The following is a 22,315-nucleotide window of genomic DNA, read 5'->3' on the forward strand; positions in this document are numbered from 1 at the left end:
GTGTGACTGGCTGTGTTGTGTCTCTCTCCTTTTCTCTCTCTCTCTCTCTCTCTCTCTCTCTCTCTCTCTCTCTCTCTCTCTCTCTCTCTCTCTCTCTCTCTCTCTCTCTCTCTCTCTCTCAAACTCATCCCTGAGCATGTTCTTATTTGTGGCCATATTATGACTAATCCATGACCCTTAAGTACAGTGCGGCTGATAGATATCCCGTATAGCTCCACAGTTGTTTGCAGAACGCAGGTGCAAGAGAAACCATCTGTATTTGTTGAGCAGGAACTTAATGCATGTGTGCACTAGGAGTGCATTGGTTGCATGAAATTGCTACCTCATAGTCATTGGGTTAGATGTACCATGACAACATAACACCTGATTCCATCTCCTTGGCTCCATTTGTTTACAACTGACTCTCTGCTGCCACCTCCTGACTGATCGTGTTACAGCAATCTTTTTTTTTTTCTTTTTTTTTTTTTAAAGGGAAGCTTCCAATCGATGTGCTTTGCATTGACACATTAAGACTTAATTGTGTGCAGTTATCCGACATTGGAAATTCATGTAACTCCACGGAGCAAATATCACATTTTAAGTCTATGTTTTGCCCCCCCAACCTTCTAAATTTGTCCCATCTGCCCAGATGCGCCACAGGTTAGCAGATCAAGCAGAACAAAACGTCCAAATATGTGCATGCTGCCAGAAAGGCACGGCCATTTGGGCCCCGGTCTCTCGGGTCCCGTCATCGGGGATGGCATCGGTGCCTCCATCTGTCTGACTTCTCTTTTTAACACTCTTACTGCCCATCTGGTCTTTAGTTCAGCCATAAGTCAGCCTGAGGGTGTGCTGTGGTAAACTGTTGTCAACACTGTCGGTCACTTCAGACAGACGCTTCGGCTCATTTGTTTCTATACCCAATGAGGTCAACTGTTTGACCCATTGAGGTAGATTTGTTACTATTAATTGCGCAATTGTTTTTTTTTTTTTTTTTAAATGTAATACTTTTCTAATATATAAGCACGGTGGCTTATAGCGCTAATAATTTTAAGCGTGGTTTTTAGAAATTAAACTTCTACACATACTTTTTAATCACTTGGGCCTATAACACTATTTATTTTAATGTAGGTCATTATGGTGGTATTTGTAGAGCCAAGTATTGTTTTTGAGGCGGCACTTGCTCGATGTGCAAAGTTAAAACAAACTAACAAAAACTGAGCTGTAGAGACACTATAAAATTCAGGCACATTGTGATGTAGTTCATCATCCCATACACTTGATGGCAGCAGAGTGACAAGAATGTGTTGCTGCTGAAGAGCTGAAACGAAAGCAACTTTATTTCTTGGGTCTTTAAATTGTTTAAATAAATAAAAAAAAATCCCCTCGTTATACTCGCTCTACCCCTTTCTAATTGCTTTTTGGGAGGGATTGTGTGTACGGCTGCTTGTTAACGAGGGCCAACGTGTTGAACTAAGGCCAGCTTAAGCTCCCAACCTTAAGAATGTGTTGGCATATAGTGCACAAGAGGCGCCATTGAAATGGTACTTTAATTAATTCACACAAAAACCAGGACAACCGTAAAAAACATGGCTCTCTTTTCGTTTAGCAAAGGTTGGGACGTTATGTATACTCATCTTCTCCTCCATGGATTTTTTTGCACTCGAGACACAAACATGGCTTTGTGACCATTAAATTGTGAAAGGGTCTGCGGATGATGAATCCGCTACGTATTCTGCCAAGTTTCCCCCAGCGGACAGAGCTTGTTATGATTTAACACACAGTCTTGTCTGGTAGCAGTAGACCCCACCAAGGAGGCTCCACACCTCACCCCGCATCCCCACCTTCCTCCCCCCACTTGTTCTTTTTCCTCCTACGGCTATGTTTAATAGAAGGGGGATGAAAACAATAGCTCCTGTCAGCCTCCAGTCTAGCAACGGCTCTGCCAACCTGACACTAAGTCCGAGACAGACTGAGACCTAGACCGCATTATGTCAGACACAGTCCAGACTGCAGTTTTTCAACCGCGGGTGAACAGGGGGGATTGATTGATCGGCCATGACAAACGGTTGTCTATCCAGCCAAGCTAGAACACAGAAATATGAAGCCTTATGGGAAAAGAGCGCAAATGTGCTGATGATGGAAGCCAGATTTTTACTTCCTTTGATGTGAGATACCTTTTCAGCAGCAATAGCTTCATAAATCGTAGGACCTACTGTACATGATCACATTTTCATTTGATTTGAAGTCTTAACGTATACATTTGTTCTTTGCGATCCCGCGGGCCCTTTTGTCAGAACACGTGACAGAAGTGAAAGAAAATCTTGCAACATGTGACTTTAAAATTGTGATTGACGTGCGAATGCTTCAGTTCCAATTGTACAGGTCATCTATACATATTGGTATCATCTAAGTTACTAGATATTTGATATTTTGTCTTGAGAATGACTCTGGAAAGTCTAATGACTTCATGTCTAAGATAAGATTGTGTTAAAATGAGTGCTGTCATAGTTAAAGCGTTGACTCATTGATTAATCACAAAAAAATGATCGCATTAATCGTGTATTAACGCACATTAATCGCACTATTAATTTTGACCACAGATTATCCTTTATTGTGACTGAACAATAAACACAACTACATGCATTTAAGTAAAGCTTCTAACTCATTTGCTCTCAAAAACGTATAAAAACGTTCTATTTTATATTGCCATGGTCCCAAAAACGTATTTATACGTTTTTGTTTTTTTTGTTTTTTTTTGTGTATGTTTTTTTTATTTTATGCTAAAGCATACAGAAGGCTTTAATGCAGCTTCTGACCTGAAGAGGTTGCTTAAAGCAATGGTAGGTATTACAACAACAACAACAACAACAAAAATGTCCAGCAGGTGGCAGCAGAGTATAAGAGATCAGCCAGGGCAATGTTGCAACAAGCTCTTTTCCCCAGTGTTTTCAACAGGTTTGTGACGATTAAACTAAACTATATTCTAATGCTAATTGCTGCAAAACGGAAACAGATACAAACATACGTTTTTTTTTCCTGATCAGAAAAGAGACTCTAATCTTTCTTTTGGTAGGTCCCATGTTTTTATAGCAATAGAACACAATATTCCGTGGGCCTTGCAAAATCAGTCAGAATCCAGTAAAACAGCCGGAAGCGAAGAGGGTTGCTTCAGTGAGAATGGCTGCGAGTGAATGAGTTAATAAACATTTGCGTATGACATTCAGAATATTTGTTCATGTCAAGCTACTGGGGTAACTTTTCAAAATAGGAGGACTAGAGTGTGCAGTGGATCAAAAAATGTTGAAGACATCCTCTAACATTAAATGTGGAAAGAATTAACAGACTGCTCTTCAAATTTGGCAGTCAAAAAATGCTGATAAAAAGCCTTTTTAATTAATTTTGATTAATCAAAATTCTAAGAAATGATTCAGCTCTAGTTAAAATACAAATAAATACAAGAAAAGAACCCCCCCCCCCCTCAAAAAAAAAAGTGTTCCTGAGATAGAAACTGATGTCGACGTTGACGACCACAATATTACCGTATCATTATTCGTGACTAATATCAAGCGCTGTCAAGGATTAAACTCCGCCATCTTTCATGAAACCATCATTTTAATGCTGATCTCATCCCAATATGCAAATTGTTGTCATTGAACAGTCTGCTCTCATTCTCCAAAGATGTCTTCATAATAATGTTTTCCACAAAAGAACAGTCAATAATTTGAAACACATTGCATCCGCAGATTACATGACCTGTCTGTCAAAAGTCAAATCCAAGCGTTTAAAACACTAGTGTAAACACTAGTTCCACTCAGATTATTCTGAATATGTGTACTGTATGTGTGGGTAAAATGTACAGCCAGAATCCATTATCATTATCATTCACAAAAACAGGCAATTAATTTGCAATTAATTCATAATATATTAAGACGAATAAGTCAATTTTCCCAGTATCTGTAATTCATTACTCACCTCCTGACTTATCTGCCTAGTTCTTCCCCAAAATGGCGCCTCTCCTAAAGATACATCCAAATCAATCCCAGTGATCTGCTTCTGGCATCTGCCTGTAAGCACATATAATGAGTTTTGATATGGAGTCTTAAGAGCCACTAAAAAACGAGCCTCATCAAGCTGTTGAATTCATTTTCAAGGGTGGCGATTCCAACTGAATGCATGCAATCAGACATTTATTTTCATTACGATGAGAGTTTTACTCGTGGAATATGAACGCACTCTGCGGTTTGGTTGGTCTTCCTCGATGCTCATTGACAGAGCCGCGGCTGTGTGCGAACGCTACACTTTTGCAACTCGTGGGCACTTAAGATGAGGAGGAAACGCTTACATTTCACGGAACTTGTTCAACAGATGACATAGTCAGGTAGTCCCATTATAGCTAATTAGCCAACACGAAGCCTCCATGTTGACTCACCCAAGGAACCGTCAGTACCAATAGTCTGATGCTGCTTTATAGTTTGCCTTGCCAAAGTCCTGTTCAGGCTGCTGGAATGATTCTGGATGACTGAAACACACACACACACACACACGCCGCTCATTCACCGTAGTCGCCGCGGAGCCCAAACCACAGGCACTCATGTCAAACGAGTCTGTGAACAGACCTTTATTCCCGTACTGAGTTTGCTTTATGAGTAAGCGTGTACCTTATTCAAACACTCCCAAATGTCACTTTCTCCGACTTTTGCATTCAATTACCTGCATCGCACATTCCCGTGACCAAAATGTGTCTCCAAAGCCGCCGATCATCTTGTCTGCACATCCGCAAGCCCACTTGGGTTCTTTTTGTTTGTCAGCTCCTTGACTTTGTTATGAACTTTCATTTTTTTTTGGCTTGTTGCCTTCGCAGGCATTCGGTTTGACCCAGGTACTTCCCCTGGTATCCAGAAGGTTCTCGTAATGCAGACTTGTTCAGGCATTTACACAAAGATCCTTTTACTTTTTCCACTCCCCTTAAGTTTGACTCCCCAGCAGCCATGTGAGCTTGTATTTATGCATGCATGTATATGGGCTTACGGAGGGTAACAAGATAGGGTTGGTGTGAGGTCAGTTTTGCCACTCATTTTTAGGGATGTCACGATAAAAGCAATATACTGCGTTGTTAAAATTGCCTTAGTATCGTCATCATCATTTAATGATATTAAAAGCAGAACATTTGTTAATAAAGTCCATGTTTTTTCCCACTTGTGCAGTTCCAGCACCCTCTAGTGGTTAGTTTATGAGTGCAGCTTAATTTTAATTGGGTGTTTTGGCCTTCTATATTTAAATGTGTCCGCAAATTGACCTGATTTGCAATGTGTGCGTTCATTAGCAGGTACGTACCTCAATATGAAGAGTTATTAGCGACATTTAGCGACATTTCATTTATGTACATTCAGTCACCTGTACTATAACGATAGCTAAATTTATGGCCTCAGCTAATTAGCATTGCATTACATAGACGGGACATTTACATTCAAATTCACGTTTATTTTCTTTGCAATTATAACAAATTCAGCCAAACAGCATTGTGAACTACATAGTAAAAAAATAAAATAAAAATAAATCCTTCACTTGTGTGACCATGCCACCATGATCCTGTCGCTCTGAAGTAAATACATCCCCAAGTGTGCACGCATCACTTAAGCCCCCTTCAGACATCATCACTTACCAAGCCAATCCATCATGGGTAGGCCGCGTTGAAGAAGAGGGGAAAATATGAGAAGAACATGGAGAGAGGGGAAAAGAAGGGCATAGGCAATGTAACGCCCCTATCATGGTGACGGATGAAGGAGAGGATGTTAATGAATGCCTTAAAAAAATCCTGCAGAATCTGAAAAAAAAGGGGGGGGAGTAAGCCATTTTTTTAATGTTGTTTCTGTGATATGGGCCAATCTAGGTGAGAATGAATATCATACTTTAAAACAACAACAAGGCTGAATTATTACTGGTCAGAAATGAGTCATTGAAACCTCATATGACCGTCATAATAGCAGTCCAACAATGGAAGATTGGATAATAGTCGCCGATAGACTACATGGGCATCAATGTATGACAGGCCTTACCACAACCAAGAGGAAAAACAGTGCATGAGTGCACCCCAGCCATTTTGACTGCGGCTTATCGTGGACACTACTCTTATATAAAGTGGAAGCTAGTAAGCGTTGGGCAGAGAGGAAGAAATGCTGAAAAGAGAGGCGGTTGTGCCAAAAGGAGTGGAAAAAGAGAAGAGGTTGCCCCCGCAGGCTTGTGCGGCTGGCTGTGTGCTCCTGTTATGCTCAGCGGCAGCGGCCGCTTAAGTAAACAATCCTAATTGGCTGTGGAGCCCCACTAGTCTGGGGTTTCACTCGCTTTCATCCACGGGAAGCTGCGGGAGCGCTGAGGTGGAAGCGTCGCGATAAACGCGCGCTTAACCGCACACGTATAAAATCTCCCACACGCATATATGTTCTTGTGTGAAGCTCGTTTTGGACGGCCGCCCTTTGACCTGCTCTTTTCCAGCCGTCGTCACGTAAATGCGACGTATTTGCGTGGGACCTGCTCCTCACGTGGTCTCTTGATTCACCACGTATAGAAAATGGATGAATAGCTGGTTGTTTTGTTTACCTCTTTACAACTGACATATTAACACATATTCACATACCCTCGCTCAACAGTCATTAGGTGCATTTCCAATTTCCATCCACCTATTTTTTAATGAATTTTCAAGAATTGTGAAAATAAAGCTGATGGATGAACCCGTGTTCATGGATTACTATTTCTAAGTGCTGTTGACAAAGGAAAAGCTGTAAAAGCTGGATTTAACAATGGCACCAATTTGCTGGTTAAATTTAAAATCAAAGTTTGAGACTGTTGGCTTTAGATAAGTTGCTAGTGACCCAGTGGGATGTACGAGCGCCACTGGGACCAAACACCGACACTTCTGTTTTCTTTTCATCGAAATTCAAGAAATCCAGTGCCATCTGGGCTTTGATTTCCTACAGACAGGATAAAAGTGGTCTTAATGAGAAAGCGTCTTTGCTCAGCGCGACATACAAATGAAATATCATGTTTTTTTTAAGATGGAAACCAGGGACATTAAATACAATGAAAACAGCAGGGGCCCCAAAATAGAGCCCTGTGGAACACCATATGACAGAGGGCTCGAGCGGGACTCGAGCAACCAAGGCTAACACAAAAATGTTTATCCCAAATGTGATTATTAACAACGAAACAAATACAATGCATCAAATTTGTTCCCAATTTATGTTTTCTATATTGCACACTAGGGGTGGGAATCTTTGTCTGCCTCACAATTCGATTCGATTCAGAAATGATTTTCGATTCAAAATGATTTCTGCTTCTTTTATAGATGAGCAAATAATTGTCATGATCTATTGCAGCCTGACTCGCTCATGCTATTTAGCGCGCTACTCGCGGCACTTTTATCACTCAAAAGAATGGCTCTTCATACAAAACGCTGCAGCAATGTATACAGAGAAGCATCTTAACATTACTCACTGGCATATGCTCTTCCTATGCTAAAAAAAAAGCTTTTATTGGCATAACTTGATCGTGACTTTTTACTTCTACTCTCAACTGTGGCTACACCTTAACTGTGTATCAGAACGCACGGAACCACACTGCCCCTAAGTGGCCAAATCGGGTACAACATGAACAGCGTTGCCAGTACACAAACAAGGGCAAGACAGTGTCAAATAATTTAAATAAAATCGATTTTAGGACATTTAACAGAAATTCTGAATTGTACTAATTGAGACTCGCGATTCTTGTGAGAATCGTTTTTTGTTTTTTTTGTTTTTTGGCCCACGCCTACTGCACACTAATGATTCAAGTTGGATAAATATTTAGTTGTTTTGTGTGAACTATGTGCAATACTGCTTCTACCTGCCCTTTTTCGTACTCTTTCTGGCGGTGGGTCTCTTTTCCCCAGGTTGTCAAGGAAACTGCACAAAACCCTTTTTTTTTTTTTTCCCCCCCTCAACTGGGCTTGTGCCCACACGAATGTGATAAATCTTTTTTTTTTTTTTTTTTTTTTATCTGTTACAGCACCTGTTAGCCATACCTACATACAAACAATTTTTTTTTTTGTATGTGTAGTTTTGTATATATCTGAAGTGTAATGAAGTAGAGTATTTGGACGTCAGTTGGTTTTTCTGTGCTCTACCATTAAAAATAATAATAATAATAATGTGGTTATATAAAACTGTTGACCAGAGCACAAGCATGAATCCAGAGAGATGAATAACATTAATTTTCATAATACAGTAATTGTGTCCTGTCAGCCTCGAGAAAAAGAAACTTTTGCCTTAAGTGTGTTCCAGGAAAGAAGAAGAAGAAGAAGAAGAAAAAAAACCTCTTCTGCTCTCGAACAGACCCTGGGCCACGTCCAAGAACGGCTTGGGAAAGGGAATTGTGAAAGTGGTTGTCATGGAGGATTGAATGAAAAGAGGATGACTTTGTGTCTGCAGATGCATGTTCCTGCTCTCTTTACATCCCTGCGAGTGAACAAAAGAAGCTAACGAATTCCAGACCTGCAGTATATAAACTGTCAAGGAAAAAAAAAAAAAAAAAAAGAGGACAGGATGACAATAATAGCTTTCGGCGGAAGAATTCCAAAGTGGCAGTCCCCATTATGAGGAGACAGACTAAAATGGCAGTGAGTTTGTACTTTGATAGAAAGCTGTGTGACAGCACCACCCAAAAAAAAAGAAAAACAAAAGGGGGAAGTGCGCTTATTTTTAGAAAGGTCAGGTCAGTTGTACATCTTGCATATCTTAAAAAAACAAGACGAAAAAAATGTTCACTATTTTGCAATAAGCATGTACCTCAATTCTATTTGTGCGCGCAGGAAAGGCATGCCACGGTTTACCGTCTCTGAAGGCATCCCTCTGGAATCTTTTGCATTCTTGGCGGTTTTGTGGTTTTTGGCAACAGCAGCAAGTTGGGAGTCAAAGGGCTGAATGTAAAGACGGTTCAGACCCAAAGGCAGCGGCCCTGCCCGTCTTAAACTTCCACCCTTTTGCATCTTTTCCTCCTTTCCGGGATCACTTGTGGAGCCCAATTAAAGGCACCTTATGAAAGTCATCCCGGTATTAGACAGAGCAACCGGAAAGAACATGTTGATAACTGCAAGAGCATGAAATCATCTGTGACATCATTTTAGCCATGATACAATGGCCAGATAAATATGGAGCTATAATCTCACGAGGGGAAAAACAGACCACATCAAAGGCAGGTAAATGTAAAGAAATAAATATACGGAGTCATATTTGTGTTTGTCCATCTGTTGTTAGGAGACGACTTGCTGGTTCAGGGATGATGACAGATGGGCATTGCTATTACAAAATCTACAAGTACGGTTACGTTGGTTCCAAAGAAATAGATTGATTCATATAGATGAAGGTTCACCAATTTCGGTCCTCGAGGTCCGGAGTCCTGCAGGTTTTAGATGTTTCCGCCTACCAACACACCTGATACTAAAGATCCAGATCGTGAGCTGATATGAATCAGGTGTGCTAGTGGGCGGAAACATCTAAAACAGGGGTGGCGAGATCCGGTCCTCGAGGGCCGCAGTCCTGCTGGTTTTGGATATTTCCCTTCTTCAACACAGCTGATTCATGATCAGCTCATCAGCAAGCTCTGCAGAAACCTGATAACGAGCCTGTTAATTGGAATCAGCTGCACTTCGAGTAGGGAAATCTTCAAAACCTGCAGGACACCGGCCCTCGAGGACCGCAGTTTGCCACCCCTGATCTAAAAACTGCAGGACTCCGGACCTCGAGAATCGGAATTGTTGAACCCTGGTCTAGATCCTCATCTAAATTTATTGGGTTCTTATTTGGAATATGAACCACATTTTGCTACTTTGTGGAAATCGCCTTGTGTATTTTTATAATTTTTGTAAACTAAATTGAATTCCCCCTTTGAGGGATTATAATCAATATAATACTATACACGTAAAAAAAACAAAAACAAATTTTTTTACTGGTTTACATGAAGTAAATAGTAGGGATGTCCCGATCTGATCACGTGATCGGAAATCGGGCTTGATCACCTGACTTGACGTCTCCCGATCAGGACTCAGGTAAATATGAGGGTTTTTTTTTAAATTACTTTTTATTAAATCTGGAGTCACAGAGTGACAGTTCATTTTTCCACACAACTACAGTGACACTATTAATGCCATTGAATGACGGGGCTAAACAAAGAAATAGCGCAGAGGTATTTGGAAGTAGAGATACTAAAGTTATCGTCTTTAATGTGGGACGCGGAGGCGGTGCGACTTGCACCGTGTGCAACGTGTTGCTTCCCCCTGCTTCCTAAATCATCTTTCCCCACTGAAATGAATGGAAATGCATCCCCCCCTAAATTGAAATTTAAAAAATAAATAACTAAAAATAAATAAATAAAAAAAAGGAATCTTGCACTATATAATATTTTACTTTATCAAAACATAACGTGAGATAGAATGTAAACAATTTAACAGTTTGTGCATTATGATTTAATACGGCAATCCAATTCATTGTGCTGCTCCTTCTGGCCACTGGGAGGCAGTATAATAAAGTCATGCAGACAAACGAAGAAGTCGATGCTGTAGCCGTTTTTGTATGTGATAAAGATTATACAGTACACCTGTGAGTATTTGGTATGCTGTACTTCGACATAGTAGTTATCAATACTAGCAGTTAGCATGCGAATGGTTATCTTGAAATGCTTCGTCGGCCTACAGTACCTGTGTGCACCCATTCACACTCAATTTTCAAAATTCTCGTCTTTGAACTAAGAGATACGATAGGTACAATACAGGGCAGGAAACACTTTTTTTTTTTTTTTTTTTTTTTTTTTTTTTTTTTTTAAACTCCTGAGAAGATGTCATTTCATCAGCATTTGCCTGGAAGTTGGGTTGACGAGAGAGAAAGAGAAGGATGAAGGGAGAGAGGGAGAGGCTGAGGGCGTGCTTCTTCCGAAGGCGGCAGGCAGCCAACAACAACAGCCGACTCCAGTAGGTCGGCACAGGAAGGGAGTTAGGGAACGGGGGGAAGGGGAGGGGGGCGGGTTGGGGCGGTGGATGAGCGTTAGTGTGGATCTATATATGTGTGAAAGAGTGAGCGAGGAGGCTGTTAAAACTCTCGTGCGTGCACCATGAACTGCTCAAGCGTTCCCCGTTGGTTGTTCGCGAGCCAGAGGGGCTTTTAACTGGACCGATCCCAGGGGAGTCGTTACTCCACATTCCTTTCCCATTATTCCAGGCATCCCTTTATGAGCGGCAACATCCTCTGATTCGTTTGGCCTTTCCTCTTGACCCCCCCCCCAATGTTCTGTGTTTTTCTCCTCATTACTTTGTGCTTATTAGCCGCTGCTGTTTGCTCATGCTGAGGTGTGAGATGGCGATGAAGCTGCGGGCTTCGCTTCTTTCATGCTTACTCACGTTATACGCGTTAAATCAGAGATTCTCAACCACTGGGAGTGTGGCTGGAGCTCCCATTTAGCGAGTTTGATTAATACTGAACACAGCTACTTTACACCCGTAGTAATAAGAGGGTGCACACACTTGTGCAATCAAGCGTACTATCCCACTTAAAAAAAACAAAAAACAAAAACAAACACAAAACACTCTTAAATACACTTACAACAATAAAGTGCGCATTCACAGTGGACATCATTCAGACATGTCAAGGAAGTTGAAACATACTCAATGTAACACGAACTTACACTCAGGCTAACTTCAAAATAAAGTTTGTTTAACATTAATGGCAATGCAAATAGCATCAGTAGACATTTACTTTGAAAGTGGCCCACGTAGTGGCACGATGGGTAGCTTGACTTCCCTTTCAGACGTTTGTAGTTTTGGTTGACATTAAAGTTCCAACCAACATCAACACAACGTTATAAGAAACCATATAAATCTCTAATTTAGGACGCTAAGGAACTTCTAATTAATGCTGCCGTCATTGTATGATACGGCAGGAGTCTCCGACGTAAGTGGCTACTGGCAAGCGTTGCCAGGTGGGAAATATAGGATTATCGTACCATAGACTCAAAATTATCGTACACCCGTCTTAACCAAAATACACCGATTCACGACAGTCAAATGTCGTCGTTCTTGTGTTTAAAAACGCTCACCGCTCACAGGCACTCAAGGCTTCGTTGTGGGTTAACATCACTGATCTGTATATATTACTGGATAGGTGGTTTGAGTCTTTTTTTTTTGTTTTTTTGTTTTTGCTCATATTATTAACTATTAACTATAACTATTTGCTCGTTATTCACAAAAAACCTTGTCCCATCCTTTTTTTTTTTATTTATATATTTTTTTATTATGAACGAAGCCTTTCAAGGATGCTCTTTTAATACCCAATGATGAGATGACACTCACCTGTTTCCAATTAACTATAGTCACCACCTGTGAATTGTGCAATACGGAAAACTGGAAAAAAAAAAAAAAATTCCAGTCTTTTGCCTCTATCCAAGCTTTTTCGGAACATACTACAGGCATCCAATTCAAAATGGGAGAATATTTGCAACAACAACAGCAAAAAAAAACAATACCTTTCATCAGTTCGAACATAATCATTGGTACTGTATTCTATTTGATTGACATCATCGTCCCAGTTTCATTGGAAATGAGGTTTTGTATAATACAAGGAAAGATTTGTAGCGCTGTGTCATGTAACTAAAAACAGGACAGCAGTGCGAATTGGCCTGCAAACATCTGCTATGGGGAACAGGTGTCGCAGCCTCTCCAGTTCCTCATCTGATGACTTAGACCACCGTGCCTCTCCTTCAACTCCTTTATAATGTTCTGTCAATCCTCACATTCTCCTTCTTGCGAGTCTGTGCGACTTGAGAAGAGAGGAATGTTCCCGAGGAGTATGTCAAGACTTTTTGAGGTCTGGGGATAGAGAGAGAACGCCGGAGTGTGTGTGGGGGGGGGGGGGGGCATTGAGCCTCAGGCAATCCCCAAGTGCCGTCACATTGACTGACATGTACAGGTGAAAGTGAATTGGGCCAACCTTGTGTCGCTGAGGACACGCACGAATGCAGGCCTCGTTCATGTGCAATGTATTTTACAGCAAAAGTTTGCCTCGAAATTGTCACACTGCAGGTAGTTTTTTGTTGTTGAAAATCAACTGCACAAGAGAATAGGGATGTAACGATACGGGCAATATCGTAATATTAAAACTGCCACAATATCGACGTCGTCATGTTCACAATAGGGATGTAACGATATCGGTAATATTGTGATATCAAAACTGCCACAATATCGTCGTCGTCATGTTCACGATATTTAAATGCTACACGTCTGTTAAAAACAAAAGTCAGGTTGATTTCCATTTATGCAGTTCTAGCACCCTCTGGTGGCTAGTTTTTTAGTGCAGTTTAATTTTCATTAGGGATGTTTTGGCCCTTCTATGTTTAAAATACACTAATTGTCAGATGAAGGGGATTGCAAAATGCTTTGAAGCGAGTCAATATGCAGAGGAACTCAATGTGGGCTTGCATTAGCAAGTAAGTGCCTCAATATTAAGTGTTATTAGAGATTGAAGGTAGTTTGTACTGCTGTTATGTACAAAAGCACAATATTGTTTTTTTTTTTAGTACAAGCTCATTTTCTTTTACAATATTGTGACCTTTTTTAAATATCACCAACCTCCCCACAATATCGTGATAATTATCGTATTGCGATCTTCATATCGTGATAATATCGCATCGTGAGCTTCATATTGTTATAATATCGTATCGTGATATTTGGATATCGTTACATCCCTAGTTCACAATATTTAAAAGGAACACATCAGTTTAAAAAGTTGGGTTAATTTTCATTTGTGCAGTTCTAGCACCCTCTGATGGCTAGTTTAGTAGTGCAATTTAATTTTCATTAGGGATGTTTTAGCCTTCTATATTTAAAATCTATGCTAATGGTCACATGAAGGGGAACGTAACATGCTTGTGAACCGTCAATATGTGGAGGAACTCAATATGTACGTGCATTAGCAAGCAAGTGCCTCAATATTAAGTCGTATTAGAGATTGTTTTTATGCATTGCTGTAATTTACAAAAGCACAATCTTGTGGGCTTTTTTTTTTTTTTTTTTAGTACCAAGTCATTTTTTTATTATTATTATTATTATAGTATCGTGATGTTTGGATATCGTTATATCCCTACAAGAGAATACAGTCATCATGCAAACTAATCGAAATGTTTTTGTGTTTTTTTTTCTCCTCCTTTTTTTTTTTGGCGAGGAAACACATTCTTCAGTCGCACCTCTGACCTTGGAGAGAGGCAAAAAAAATACTAAAAAAAATCCTGCTGAAATAAGTGAACAAATAAACAAGCAGGAGAAAGTCCAGGCCTCGATCCTCAGAGGTTGCGTTTTTCCTCCTGTGTGCGAAGTGTGCGTGACACGCTTCATTGTTGCCGCGGGCCCAAGATAATCAAACGCTTCCACTCATAACTTCAAAGCTGTCCATATTGTAACAATGAGTATCCGAATCCATTGTTGAAATACTTTTTAAGTCCACCATGTGTGAGGAGGACGCCTGGTCGACTGACGGCTGGCTCTTCATCGGGGAGCTGAACTGCTGACTCTTTGACTCGGTCTACTTCCTGTGTCACCTCCCTGCAATGGCGCAAACACGCTCTTACTTCCTGCCTGGCCGGATGCACAGTTGTGACTGGCAGTAAAGCGTTGCTGTTATTTCTGGCATCAAAAAGTGTCACTGTCTCTAAAAACACAATGGTGTGCTCAACTCAGCAATTATAGACTCAAGGTTGTCTTTCTTTTACTGGATTTTTAAAAAAAAATTTTTTCGGAACAAGTTTGATTAGAAGCAGGTGGAATCCGCCATCCTCAAACTGTCCACTAGATGTCCCTGAACTTGTCCTCCGTGCTCACCGACGTACCTCATACCTGATTGTTCTCTGTTCTAATTGCCAAAATGTCCTTTCATTTGTCTAGGTCCCCTTCCCACGTTGACTGGCAGTTTGTTATTGTCCTTTCTCTGCTAACTGGCTCATCAGTTTGCAAAGTTTGAGTTCTTTCTGTTGCTTTCTTTAATAGTGGCTGCTGAAGCCATACTAATGCTGCATTCGAGGATGGTTGGAAGCCGGATATATCAGAATTTTTTTTAAATTTATTTTCTCCCCAGTTCCGACCTAAAAGCGTTCGAGGCGAAAGTAAACAACCAAAATGGCGCATAGTGATACATTGTTTTGTTTTTTGTTTTTTGGTCCTCAAAACTCATTTTAACCTCCAGCAAACTTACATGTTTGTAATTTTGCTTCATTTATTGTTTTAATCTTATTTCATAAGCATTCCATTCAGTTAAATAGTTCACCGTATAATTTTATGCAGGGAGATGTCATCACCTGCTGATAAAAACTCAGTCAACCAAAACATTTTCTCTTTTTTTTGGGGGGTGGGGGGTTATTTTATTCAAACCCCCTCTCTTCCTTGTTTCCATTTTTGAATTATTTTTTATCAATACAGCTTTATATAGAGCCGTCTTCTAGCCTAGAAGAGTCTACCAAGATCATTATCCTATGGTAACATTTCCTCCAAAAAAACAATGTAAGATTTTTCTTTAAAATTGCCTGAAATTAATGGCAATTTTCCATTCTTTTAATGTCCCATTTTTACTTCCTGATCATAAAAAGGCCACAAAAGGGCCACCGGTAAATTATGACTTTTTTTTTTTTCCCCAGCTTAATAAGATGATTTTAAGATTTAAAATTATTTAATGTACAGTAGTGGCAATTTCTCTTAGACGTGAGATAAATAAAGAATAATTGAGACAATAACTTTACTTCTACTTTATGTCAATTTAGGCTACTATACCATTGCCAAGTAATACATTCAGTAACTACATTAAATGGACTTGACTCATTGAACAATTTTCAGCAGTGAAAAGTTCACGTTTTGTCCAGAATGAATTTGATAACTTCATTATTTTTCATGTACAATTAATGCCTTTAAAAAGCAATTTTTAAGACTTTGTGTCTGTCGACTGATGATGACATCACCCGTGCTGAGGAAGTCGGTCACGAGTCACGACCAACCATGGGTCACCTGTTTTCTGGGGTTGTTCAGCAAACTGAGCCATGATTGGTCGTTACCTACGTCCTCTGCGCAGGTGATGTCATCATCAGTCGACAGCAAGTAGAAAAATTTACGTTTTAAAAATAATGAAGTTACCACCTTAATTGTAGACAAAATATATATATATTTTTTTACTACTGAAAATGGCTCAATGAGTCAAGTATCCCTTTAAAGTATTAAATTCCGTCATTGCATCAAGATGAGCAAGGCGGTGCAGTACCAAGAATTGACACTGTGAGGCGGTGTTGTAAATATGACATTATTTTAGTTGTATCATTATGATGGTTATAATTAAATGTAACCACAGCATTTGACCATGATTGATTTGGTTATGTTTACATGGGGTTAACTGCACTGTTTTTGTCCTCTTCTACTGTTCAACTTCGTTTCTTGCACTGGTTTATATGAACTTGCAAAGCTGAAGTGCCAAAAGTGAGACGGGCAGAGAAAATCGCTATTTTCTCGTTGCATTATGGCAGAAATATATCTCCCACCTTCTCAACATTAATAGTGAGCGACAAAATGTCAACAAATTACGATAAGAATCGTAAAAGTCACGGGAAAGCGACTTCCCCCTTGTGTGAGCTGAATCACGCGTGTTGAGTGGCAATCCTGTCCATGCTGCTGCTGCAGCTGCGTGCGTTGACGCATGCGGGAAGCGTGCACGAGTGTTTGCTCACAATCTCCCGAATCATAAGTGTGGGGGGAGGCTCTCCGAGAAGGGGGGTTGGTGGGGGGGTTGCCTTTGCGGGGGTGTCTCGGCGGGTGCCGTAGCTCTGGGATGGCGCTGAGGCTGACTACAGTGTGAGCGAGTTCGCGGCCAAACTTTGCTGAGCGGAGGCAAAGGCGGCAAAAAAAAAAAAAAAAGTTCGCCGGCGAGGCTGGTCCCGATCCCGCAGGCTTCCGCCGTCATGTCCCTCCTGGACCTCCCGTGTCAACTAACGTATGGACTACAAACTACCAAATCCCGCGTGGATTGCCGTCTCGCTAAAGTGGATTTATCCGTGGGAGATACGAGTCGCCACCGCGTTGCCGCTTTGGCTGCTGCTTCACTTTCAATGGGTTTGTCGTCTCTCTTATCATGTGTTGCTTAACTTGGAGATAAGCGAAGGGAGCACGAGGAGGACTTGTGCCATGTAGCCCCGTGTCGGTTCTTCTTTTTTTCAAATGCATTCCCCCCGTGACAAGGAACTGGCGCTCATATCTCGGAAACACCGACTCATGGCCGCGGCCATGCCCGGCGAGGATAGCCCTTTGCCGGTCAACACTTCCAGGGCTGACCGCAACGGCCTGGCGGGACTGGTGCACTGTTTTATATGCGGCAGCGGAGTAACGGCGGGGAAGGAGCTGAGGTTACAAGTGACCTATCAAAAGGAACGCTGCCCGTTTTTCCCCTTCCTGCAGAACCAGGAGCCGGCTCCGGGTGCGAGCGAGCTGAGCCCGGAGGGTCACGCGCTGGTGTGCGCCGTGTGTCACTGCTTCCTCGCGGAGCAGTGGAACTCGTTCGAGAGGAGCAGGACGCCCATCGAGAAGCGCATGTACTGGCTGAAGCGACCCTACCAGTGCGACTCTCGGCGGGTCCCGCAGGAGTGGAACATCTCCTACGAGCTGGAGAGGAGGATCGGCGCCGGCAGCCACAACTACGACGGCGGCGCCGAGTCGGACTTCTCATCCTTTTCTGACAACATGTCAGACCAGGAGATGGATGTGGTGGACAGGGGCGGTGCGAGTAAGGACAAGTGCCCGAAAGCAGCTGGGAAATCTCAGAGAGATGGTAGCAGGAAAAACAGTGTTAAAAACAGCCCCGAATCCCCAAGGACTGTCCCCCGGTACACGGTGGGGGTCTACGGCGCGCAGGGGTCACCCAAACCGGAAAGTTTGCCTCCTACTAGACGTGCGCCGAAAGTTTTGAATAATATGTGTCAGTCATCATATTTGGCAAAGTTCCAGGACAGCGTCCCCCAGCGGTGCCATGACAACCATTTCCCTGACGCACCTGTGCAGGACAACGGGGTGATTATGCGCAACAGGTCGTGGCTGGAGGAGGGGAACGAGTATCATCGCCCCAACTCAAAATGTCATCGGGACGTTCCGCGAGGCATCAACTCGGATGAAGACGAGATTAACGTCACAAGCGATGAAGACGGGGACGGTCGTAAAAACGCCAAACATCGCGGACCGAGCGGTGACCTTTTGACCCGAAAGGTAGCGGCGCAACCGCGCCACGCCGCGGAGCCAAACGCGGACGGACGCGCGTGCTTCATCTGCGGCGCCGACCTCGCTCGAGGCGGGAGTTATAAAGTCAGCGTCCAAAAGCAGGAATCGGCGCCAGGGGAGCCTTTCTTTCCCTTCCTGTGGCTGCACACACCCCCGCCGGGCGCGTTAGCCATCAGCCCGGCGGGTGCGACCCTGGTGTGCGGCGGCTGTCACGCCTCGCTCACGCAGCAGTGGCGCAACTTCCAGCGGGCCGACGTCCCCGTGCTTCGCCGCCTCTACGTCGTCCCGCTCGACAACGCCGGCGGGCAGACGGAGCGCGCCGTCAAAGGTCACGGCGAGGCCTGTTTCCTGTGCGGTCTGGAGCGCGGCGCCGACAAAGTGGTGCACGCTCAAGCCGGCGCGGGCAAATCTCGTGGCGTGATGTATTTCCCCTTCATCAACATGCTCCCCTGTCCTCCCAACGCCCAGCCAATGAGAAACGGGCGCGTGCGCTGCTGCTCGCAGTGCCTCGTCATCCTCGAGGACATCTGGAGCGCTTACCGCCTTTGTCTCAGCGAGGACCTCATCACCTCCGTCAGCTCCTTCCTCATCAGGTACCACTCCGTCATGGCCATCGACGGCTTCGGATGCGTTCGCTCGCAAACTCCCGAGGGCGCCGTCTGCTACCTGTGCGGCTCCGAGTTACCCGCCGGGTGCGAGTTCCAGCTCCACGTCAACCCGCCGGGACGTTGCGGCGAGAAGGAGCCGTTCTTCCCTTTCCTCACCGTGCACCCGCCCGCCCCCCGGGCCAAGCCGGTGGACGCCACGGGCCTGGTGTCGGCCTGCGCGCTCTGCTACCACGACCTGCGCGGTCAGTGGGCCCGGCACGAGGGCGGAGGCCCGGGTCCCTCCGCGCCCTCCGCGCCCTCCACCTCGGGCTCGTCCAGCTCTCCTTGGGCCCGCCAGTACGCCTGCGAGGCCTTTGCGTGCTTCTTCTGCCGGCGGGAGCAGCGCAGGCAAGGGAGGATGCGCATGGTGACCGTGGCCAGGCTGCCCGTTTTCCTGTATGCGCCGCGCGGCGCCGGCACGCTCCTGGTGGACGACGGGAGGAGGCTGCTGGTTGGCTCGTGTGTGGATTGTAAGGCCATGGTGCAGGTGGGCCGGGGCGCACGGCGGGACGGGGAGAGAGAAGAGCCGCGCTTGACCTCGCCACAGCCTGGACAACAGGTTGGTCATTTTTGACATTTTGATTTCAACGTTCTGCTGAGTAGGGATGTAACGATGATGGCAATATCGTGACGTCGCGATATTAAAACTGCCACAATATATCTTCGTCGTCGTTAAAAGCAGCACATTTGTGAAAAAATTCAGGTTGATTTCCATTTGTGCCGTTCTAGCACCCTCTGGTGGCTAGTTTTATTTAGTGTAGTTTAATTTTCACAAGGCATGTTTTAGCCCTTCTATTTTTAAAATCCACGCTAATGGTCAGATGAACGGGAAAGTAATATGCTTGTGTACCATGTAGGAACTCAATGTGTGCTTGCATTAAGAAGTAAGTGCCTCCGATTAATCTTATCGATTATTCAATCGATTAATCGACTAATTGGATTCATTTAAATTTTGCATTAAAGTGTATTACCAAAGCAAGAGGTTCTTTTTCCACTCAATGCATTCCCCCCGTGACACTGTCACTATTGAATATTTTTAGAATTGATTAATCTATCGATTATTCAATCAATTAATCGACTAATTGGATTAATTTTAATTTTGCAAAAGGTTCTTTTTTCACCCAATGCATTCCCCCGTGACACTGTCACTATTGAATATTTTTTTAGAATCGATTAATCGAGCGATTATTCAATCGACTAATTGGATTCATTTTAATTGTGCAAAAGGTTCTTTTTTCACCCAATGCATTACCCCTGTGACACTGTCATTATTGATTTTTTATTTTTTTTTAGAATCGATTAATCGATCGATTATTCAATCGATTAATCGACTAATTGGATTAATTTTTAATTTAGCATGAAAGTGTATTACAAAAGCATTTCCTCCTGATTACTGTTTACTAACCAGTGATTGGTATTTAGTATTCGTATCGTGATTAAAAAAAATAAATAAATCATAAAACTCTGCTTTTATGCTTTATGTGCCGAATGCGTTTGTCCTGGTGTGACCCAAATGATGATGTCGACAATTGCTGTCACTTTCATGCTGTCATGAAAGTGCTTGTTTCTCCCTCATGTGCTTATTGTTTTTGAAACGGTAATCAATAGCTTGCGTTCTATTGTGTGTAAGGAAGTTGTGGGTTACGATGACGCAAACATCAACAAACCTCTGCGAAAGCTGGAAAACTGAATGAGGGCCGAAGGCCAATGCCAGCGTTGCGTTTGTTTGATCGAGCACGACTGAGAATGTCTCACATTTTGCTACAGTTTGTTTGGCTGGCTGTCAGTGGTGTTGAAATGTCGATGGATGTTGTTTCCTCAAAAATACATTACATATTGAAAAAAAATACGGTCCTCAAACATCATTCATTTGTGTATTATTTACGCTCTCGTTGAGCCATTTTCAGCAATAAAAAGTTAATATTTTGTCCAGAATGAGTTTAATAAGTTCTTTATTTTTCATGTACAATTAATACCTTTAAAAACATTTTTTTTTTTACTACTGTTTCTACGACTACTACAACAACTACTACTATTATTACTCGTAATATTACTTTGTAATTTTCACAGTTTCTTTGTTTCCTTCATTAGCATTCAGCTATTAGCATTCGGCTTAGCATTCAGCTATTAGCATTCAACTTTCAACATTCCCACGCAATTTCTCCAGAAATTGCTTTGTCTAGTTACTAGTTAAGCTTTTGTCATTCAAAATGACTTTCATATACAAGCAAACATTTTTTTGTTTCGTTCACTATAATCATTACAGAAACCAAACAGTACATTTTTCCAGAAAAGATACAAATTAGAGTCAATATAATCAATAATAAATCGAGACACCGCTTTCCAGAATCTTTTAGTATAAGGGCAATGCCAAAATAGATGGACCAGTGTTTCAGGGGACAATTCACAGAATGAGCAATCAACACACATGTCATTCTTGAATCTAAGAAGATAATATTTTTAACAGGATAATATCTATGTATTATTTTCAAAGAAATTTCCCTTACTTTATTTGTTAAAAGATATTTTTATGGCAGAGACCAAATTTTTTCCCAGTGTAAACCATTAGCAAAACCAGACCAGTAAGAAATCACATACGGAATTGTAGAAACATTTCTTTGAAACAAGGAGCGTATATTACGATTTATTTCTCACAGAAATATTGAGACAAGATTTGCCTATTGAGGTTGCTTTGGGGTAGGGGTGTGAATTGCCTAGTACCTGACGATTCGATTCGTATCACGATTCACAGGTCACGATTCGATTCGATACCGATTAATCCCGATACAAATTTATAAGTCGATTGTTGCGATTTTTTTTCATTCAAATTTAGAAAATACTAATCAGTAAGCTTGTAGAGTGTAAGATTTATATGAAAATGTATTATTTATTTATCTGAAATTTCAGTCTTATAGAGGTTGTAATCTGTTTCATGTTTGAACAGCATTAAAATAAAATATGAAGGCTTAATGTTCCGTTCATATAACGTTCTTCCATGCTCAAGGTGTGAATCCTAACCCGAAGTCAGACGTTTTGTTGAATATTTTTCCATTAAAAATGGAAGTTTAAAAATCGATTCACACACACAAACACAAAAAAAAAAAAAAAAAAAAAAAAAAAGGCAATGATGATAAGACGTTGAATCGGTAAGACTACCGAATGAACAATTCTGAGCTCTTAAAAAAAAAATAAAAATAAATAAAAAAAAAAAATCGTTTTTTTTTTTTATTGAATCGATTCGAGAATCGCGCGATGTAGTATCGCGATATATCGCCGAATCGATTTTTTTATTTTTTTTTTAACACCCCTACTTTAGGGTCTAATTTAGGCATAAGAGACATTTGTTCCCTCCATTACGAGGGCTTTGTGATGTTTT

At 42.0% G+C, this 22,315-nt stretch overlaps 1 protein-coding gene across 1 annotated transcript in view; it reads left to right on the forward strand.

Moving 5' to 3' along the window:
• The first annotated feature begins 16,827 nt into the window (after window positions 1-16,827).
• gse1b (Gse1 coiled-coil protein b) overlaps window positions 16,828-22,315 on the forward strand; it is a 184,878-nt gene continuing 179,390 nt past the window's right edge. The window contains exon 1 of the mRNA XM_077520065.1: window positions 16,828-19,498. Within this exon, the coding sequence (XP_077376191.1) occupies window positions 17,243-19,498 (2,256 nt within the window). The 5' untranslated portion in view covers window positions 16,828-17,242. The remainder of the gene's footprint in view (window positions 19,499-22,315) is intronic.

Source organism: Festucalex cinctus, chromosome 4 (genome assembly GCF_051991245.1).
Source record: "Festucalex cinctus isolate MCC-2025b chromosome 4, RoL_Fcin_1.0, whole genome shotgun sequence".
Taxonomy (NCBI): Eukaryota; Metazoa; Chordata; class Actinopteri; order Syngnathiformes; family Syngnathidae; genus Festucalex; species Festucalex cinctus.